The sequence below is a fragment of the Centroberyx affinis genome, unplaced genomic scaffold (assembly GCF_046629955.1).
Source record: "Centroberyx affinis isolate AG114_WGS23_722 - 3 ecotype Tasmania unplaced genomic scaffold, CSIRO-AGI_Caff_v1 ptg001645l_1, whole genome shotgun sequence".
NCBI lineage: Eukaryota > Metazoa > Chordata > Actinopteri > Beryciformes > Berycidae > Centroberyx > Centroberyx affinis.
Window position 1 is genome coordinate 141,645 of NW_027280078.1, and position 7,619 is coordinate 149,263.

Consider the following 7,619-nt stretch of genomic DNA (forward strand, 5'->3'; position numbering starts at 1 on the left):
TTTCCTCATCATGCAGCTGTAAAGAAAATAAAAGACTCGAAACGTGCCTCGGATTAATGAAAGTCATTGAATTTAGTTTTTTTTTTTTTTTTTTTTTTTTACAATATAATCATAGGCTAAATTCCCTGCTCCACAGTGTGCTCTCTATATTTATTCTGCATTCATGACATTGAGGATACCAGCCACTCAAAATGTAGCCTACGCATTATGATGAATCATACCGTGAATCATTGCACTGCATCATACTTTGCTACTTGATCAGGTGAAAATCCAGCCAGCACAAAAGTATTTTATGGCCTCTGTAGGGTATCGTGAATTCCAAAGTCCGGGAGGGAAGGAGGGAGGGAGAGAGAGAGAGAGAGAGAGAGAGAGAGAGAGAGAGAGAGAGAGAGAGAGAGAGAGAGAGAGAGAGAGAGAGAGAGAGATGGCCGTGGTGTCAATAGTGTGCGATCCGGTCGCAACACGTTTTCCGACTTTCTCGTTCACCCGGAATATATAGGCTAGAAAGATAAGGACTCTCCTGAAATGTATGTGCCTTACTGGTAAGTTTATTTCAGTCATTTATTTTTACTAAAACAATAATTTGCAGTGTTTAACTGTGAAACTTTTTTAAAATCGCAAATCAATTTTATTGCCGGTAAGAGATTTAATCGATTATAATAAGCAATAGGTTTGTTTATCCTTTTCGTAGCAATTGAAATCCTAACAGTGAAAAAGAAAAGTTTTCCTCTGTGATTTTGCAGCGGCTCAACAGGTGGTTCTGTAAGCACCGTCTTGTAGTATTTCGCATGCGAGCCATTATTCATTTTGATAAATAGGCTCCATTAGGTATAAATAGGGCACAAGATACCATGATTAATCTGTGCACCCGCCCTATTGTAATGAAATCAACGAGGCAATGGTCATTATGGATAATCATATTGGACAATTACTGCTGGATAAATACCATGTCCTTTTCTTCTACTGTGTGATTAAAGAGTGGGCTGCTCACATGCAGAAAATGCAGAATCTTTTTTTATTAGTACTATGCAGTCCTTCTCCTCTGTTATTCTTGGTGAATTTGGTGAGTAATAAGGTTCCTAAATATTTGTGTTGGGCAGGCAGTTATTGTATAAACACAGAGACTATAAACACAGGGCGGGAACAGATTTACAATCACTCATTTCATTTCAGATTCAAAACCAGAGAGGGGTTTCAAGATAGCTAATGATACACCCTCTGGTTCAGTGTCTCTTTAATAGAATGCCATCTATAGCTTATGAGATGAGGTTCAAAATATGGGGGACAAACGGACAGTGTATAGGTATGTACATTTGTGTTTTGGCATACCCCAGCAGAGATGCCTTACATGGGCATACATTTGAATTTGTTTCAAATAGGAATATCTTCAGGTCTACTTGATTACCATCTTGTAGCTTTTACTGTTTTTGTACCTTCCTGCTTGTGTGTGTACTTGATTCAGTTGGGCGCACCCTGAAGGTTTCTGACAAATCTTGTCTATAGCATCCAACATCTCTATAGAGACAGCATCCAACACATACATCCACAGCAAAGTGGCAGTGTGCATTCAACTGCTTCCTTCTTTCTGTCTCTCTTGCTTAGTTTATTGTTGTGGAATTGATAGAAACAAGGGATCTAAGCATGGTTGGGAATCTAATGAGAGAAAATAAATCTTTTATATCTTAGATATTTTCCTACCATTGCCCCATGTTGAATATGAAAAGTCCTGACGATAAAGAGTGATTTTACTGAGGAAGTTCCACTGAAAACCCTTCAGTTCCCGCTACTGTTGTTTTTCAGTATGCAGTGACAACACATGAGAGCATGCTTTTTTTAATCCTCCTCCTGTGTGAGTGTCATCAGAGGCCAGTGAGTGAGACAGAAAGGGAGAGAGAGAGAGAGAGAGAGACAGAGCGACAAAGAGATTGAGAGAGGGACAGAATATGATCAACACCTTTGACAGTGCCAATACAATAAATATAGCCTATGGAAGAGATATGAAGGCCTACAGTGATATGACATCATAACACAACGCATAACAATACTGCAGTCATTGTGGTTTGGTAAATTGACAGAAATAACCATATCTTGGCATTAGTCTGGGTCTCGGGGTGAGGCTAAATTTCGTACATTTTGGTCCCAGCCTGGAAAAGTGGATGAGCCCCTGGTCTATAAAGAGCAGAAAATCATAGTGTTGATAAACCATAACAAATGTGGGTCTAATATGGGCTCCTTGAGCAGACTTCAATAGGTGTGTTTGTATTCGTCATATGCCGTGGACAATTTGCACAAATTGAGCAAGAAAAAATAGAGGTAGCCTATATATGCATGGAAATTGTTGTTACTACAGTACATAATATGCATAGTTACTGTAATAAGGGAAATGTGTGAAAAATGTTACTAAATGGGATGCCACCCTCGCTCTTATTCCCCCTCAACTCGTTCCCAGGACAAATGCTGCATCAGGAATGGTTGCAATCCCAAAGGATCTGATTCTCATATTGGAGGGATGGCTGCCCTCTCTTGCATTTTAAAGGATTAGATTTTATTATGAGGATGATTTGAAATTCATTTTGTTGGTGTCCTGTAAGACCTCACATCTCCAACTTTGTTATTTTTTAATCACATCATCTACATGTAGAAAATGCTCCATAATCCTGCGACCAAGTCAAATAATTGAAAATGCATTTTTTTGCGTTTGTTTGTTTTTGACTTGCGTGTATATTAGAGTTATAGACTCCAATATCTTGGACAATATCTCCAAATCATAGACTCCATAGGCTTTTTTTATTGTGAGGAATTCAATTTGATATAACTGGGACTGATTTGATGCTCTTGTGGGAAAAATGAAACATAATGACACATTTTCTCTGTGTACTTCTCTCTGGATAATTCTGCACCCAATGCTATATGCTGTATACTGAGCTTTGATCTTGAGTCCTAAAAAGGTCAAATGACGTTTTTCAATTTCCCCATTAATCACGGAAAGACCAATCTGCGCTCGCTATACAGAAGCAGCTACCTGCCTCCATAGCAACTGGTTTATTTCAGTCCACTGTCTTAAAAATCCATACCCCATACAGTCAACATAAGTGCATTTCCAGCCCCACGCTTGTCTGCAGATGTACAAGTTACGACAGAGGACTTTTCCTCAAGTTCTCTGCTATTGATCTGTTATCGAAGCAGTTCTGTCATTCCATTCAGAAAAATGTGAAGGCGATTTTAGAGTAGGTGTCTTGCTGTGCCTTGGAGATTAAACAATCTTATCAAACATGGTACAGTATAGGTCTTTTTTTATGAATCCTGTCTGTCCAAGGCATAGAGTCCATCATACAACATCCAGAGCATTGGTCTGTTCCTGCTTCTTTCTTTCATGGTTAGTCTACTGCTGTGCAATTGATGGAATTTGCCACCCTCTTGTGTGAGTGTCAAGGAAGGCCAACTGGACAGTGAAAGAGAGGGGAAGGGGGGGGGGGGGGGTGCATTCATTGATTATTACATCCCAACCAAAAAAGGCTTGAAGAGAGTGCAATAGTTTTCTGTTCTTAGGCAATTAAACAGTAATTACACACAGACTGTGCATTTTGCATTGTGTCTGCTCTGCCGAGTACCTATAAGAATCTTGTGTGTTAATCTTGAATGTCCATTTTTCAACACTACTGACAGCGGCCTAACCTGTCATTTTCTTTCTGTTTTCTAGATGTCAACTGTTTGGATTTATGTGTACTAACTAATGGAGTACAGATCAAGACGAATTTGTTGAACATCTTTTCCAGTATTTACAGGATCACCTGTTTTGAATGACTTACAGTTTCATCGGTCCTTATATTATAAGTGTTGGACCCAAATTTTCCTTGGGACCCCGGCCGATTGAAACATACCAGCGCACAATCTTTTCGGGTTCTGGCCCACAGTTTAAGAAACACTGACCTACAGTATTCCATGATGTGAGTGGGTCCAGAAGTAACCCTCCCAACTACCATGATGGAATCTGGTCCGGTGCCCTCCGCAGACCTTCTACACCTCACCAACAACAACTATGACAGTAACAGCAATGACAGCTGGAGCGGTCACTACGACGATGACAAGAGCAATCGCACCCTGTCCAGCCATGACCACTTGCACAGCGCCATGCTGGGAGTCTTCCTGGGACTCCTTTCTCTCCTCACCATCATCATGAACCTCCTGGTCCTTTTTGCGGTGAAACGGGAGAAGAGCCTCCACACCGTCGGGAACCTCTACATCGTCAGCCTGTCTGTGGCCGATCTGATCGTGGGGACCACAGTGATGCCTCTGAACCTGGTGTATTTGTTGGAGGATGAGTGGAAACTAGGTCGGGCTGTCTGCCAGTTTTGGCTCATCATGGACTACGTGGCAAGCACAGCCTCCATTTTTAGTCTGTTTATCCTGTGTTTGGATCGGTACCGGTCTGTCAGACAGCCGCTGAAGTACCTGAAATACCGAACTCGAGGAAGGGCCAGCGTGATGATTTCTGGGGCCTGGCTGCTGTCGATAATGTGGATTATTCCTATTTTAGGATGGAGGTCTTTCACTCACGTAGACCTGAAACCTGAGGCAGAGAACAAGTGTGATACGGATTTCCGCTTTGTCACATGGTTTAAGGTTATTACTGCCGTGTTCAACTTCTATGTACCTTCAATACTGATGCTGTGGTTTTACATGCACATCTACTTGGCAGTCAGGCAACATCTCAGGGAGAGAGAGAGAATTATCCATCCAACTGATTCATTTGGGGAAAATGAGAATGGACAAAATGCTCAGACAACTGAAAAAAATGATTACAAATCACCCAAGAGTGACAGTAAGGTATTAGTGGAATATTCTAAAAAAGACCGCTTGCTGGATCAGAACACTCTGGATCAGACATATTCTCTCGAGGATGCGGATAAAAGCCACAAGGCTCTCTCTAGATGTCAAAGAAAAACTGGTGCAAAGTGCCAGCAGACGTCATTGCTTGCCATGACAACAAAACGACTCAGAGTACCAGGAAAAGCCAAGAGGTGCTCCTTGTCTCCTCAGGAGAAGCAGCCTGGCGCTGAGGTTCCACTGAGTCGGCCCTCCGTGCCACACGACTTAATTTGCTCAGAGGAGAATAACGAGAACAAACTTCACGCATCTATAAACGAGTGTCACGTGACCGTGCCAAACTCAGTGAGCGGCGTCTGTGACATAGGCCAGGTGTCCGACGTGCAGAGATACACTACTGTGCTGTGCAACAACAACGACCTCAGCCACTCCCTGCCCTGGACCGAGGAGGGGGTTGAAGATGGCGAACTGGACCCAGCCAATGCAGTGACTCTGAAACAGACCTGGCAGAGGTTTATTGACCAATCACGTCAGCGTATCCAAAGCCTGAGGATCCATAAAGAGCACAAGGCAGCCAAGCAGCTGGGCTTCATCATCGCTGCGTTCTTGTTGTGCTGGATACCATACTTCATAGCCTTCATGGTCATGGCGTTCTGTAGGGAGTGTGTCCACCATGACCTTCATATGTTCACTATATGGCTGGGGTACATCAACTCCACTCTCAACCCCTTTATATACCCTCTCTGCAACGGGAACTTCAAACGGGTGTTTAAAAGTATTCTGCACATACCCGCACGTTTGTGACAGATTTATGTTAAAGACTCAAGAAAAAGAGGCTGTATGAACTTTGTTCTCTCATTTTGTGGCTGTGAGAAATAACATTGAATCTTGACTATTATGATCTACAGTACTGGCAGAACAAAATAGTATGAATGCTGCTGACATTCAGTGGTTCCCCATTAACCTTTTTTTTTACGAATAGGGGACAATAGAATCAAACGCATAAGTTTCAAGTTGAATCAATTAAATGTTTTGACCAGGTCTTTTCATATGTTTGCCTTAAGGTCAATATCTTGGGTACTTTCAAAGTGTATACAAAACTGTGTAAATGTATTTATTTTGAGTGTAATGATTTCTATTTATTCTAGATCTTATTTTTGTAACCTATTGCATACTGACTCAGACTCGACATGGCAACGGTTGAGTGTGGTAAATGTTATTTATTTTGTCTATGGCATGCTAATTACGCAAGAATTTGTCTAGGACAAAAGCTCTTAAACCCAAAGGAGAAATTTTGTCTCTCACCCTTGGAACCAGGATTGTGCATCATGTCACACAGTGACCCCAAATCTGTTTAGTGTCCTGACCCATGGATGTGGTCCATGACAGAAAGGAAGACTTTTTTCTTTATTATTATTTATCTATTTATTTATTTACTTCTCACATGATCAAAGTACAGAATCAGAGATATAAAATGATGTGTCCTTATAAAAAATATTTAATTTTTACAAGGATTGTCATACGTAAAATCCACTTTTAGAAAAAAAAGCTGTCACATTTTCACTTTGTTTTCTCATGACTGACTACAGAAAACAGGATATGGAACATTAACTGTCTGTCCCTTGTAATGTTGGTCCAGGAAAAACAAAACTCTTGGCAAGTATCTAGCAAGCTTTCACCCTAGGGAGGGCTGCGGTTTGGGATCTGTTTTTTACAGCATTTGAATGCATCCTTCTCTTTAGAGGCTTAAAAAGGCTGAGCTATTAGCCATTTAATTGTCTTGTTAACAAATATAATCGCTATCTTAATGATTGCTTTGTTCTATCCTGTCTGTGCTTTGCCAACTCACTGCTACCCAAGCATAATATTAGACTAGGTGAGTGCATCAGGTTCAGTCAGATACTGTGACTTTAAAGACGAATAAATAAATAAATAAATAAATAAATAAATAATTAATACATAATAAATAACACATTTATATGTCATAAAAATCACTTGCATTTTAATACAGCCCTGTGCATGTTGCGCTACATGTTGGCTACATGCCTGCATCACGTCATCCAAAACATTACAGAGTCTGTAGGGAAACATACAACTCGGTGAAAGTCAAAGGATAGAAATGCAGGATCTTTTTTCTTTCTTCCAACAAAATTGATCTTTTAGAATTGAAGCCTGAGCCTCTTACACTCAGCTATTATATGATCTGGTGCAGTACTTCTTTTCATATAATTAGAGCACAAATTATTCTTCCACAATGCAGTGGAAGAGCAGCCGTCAATTTGAAAGTACACCCTTCAGTGCTCTCACATTTAATAAATATTTGGAACACACACAGTGCTTCCATCAGGGTGTAGAGACAAAGCATCAAAGCACATTGTTGTCCTAATGGAACAAGCTACTACTTGCAACCCTGTAGTGAATGGCAAAGTGAATTAGTTTTACAATAAACATTCAGTCCTAACCTATCAATGCAAATGATGTGTTCATATTTCTGCTTGTCTGGCTCATATCTGTCAATAAATGTCATATTTTCCTTTTGCCTGACGAAGACCTTAGGGTCGAAACATTGTACTGTACTGAATAAAGTATTTAGAAAGGAGCTTTAATCCAGTGTGCAGATAATCCCCCTTTTTTGAATCACTTTTCATGACTTTTTATCCAGCACTTGGCCTAAATATACTTTGGATCTGCACACCTCTACTACCCATCTCATATTTTCCTAAAGTGTCATCTTATATTTAATTTATAATGTGTTAACTGCATAATAGTTGTAAAAGAGTTTTGTAACACTC

The 7,619-nt window shown here is 40.4% G+C and overlaps 1 protein-coding gene across 1 annotated transcript; it reads left to right on the forward strand.

The window, feature by feature from the left end:
- Nucleotides 1-421: 421 nt before the first annotated feature.
- Nucleotides 422-7,397, forward strand: hrh1 (histamine receptor H1). The gene is made up of 2 exons (XM_071528274.1): nucleotides 422-542; nucleotides 3,701-7,397. Exon 2 carries the CDS (start codon nucleotides 3,982-3,984, stop codon nucleotides 5,629-5,631), a length of 1,650 nt encoding a protein of 549 aa, XP_071384375.1. The 5' UTR covers nucleotides 422-542; nucleotides 3,701-3,981; the 3' UTR covers nucleotides 5,632-7,397.
- Nucleotides 7,398-7,619: the final 222 nt, after the last annotated feature.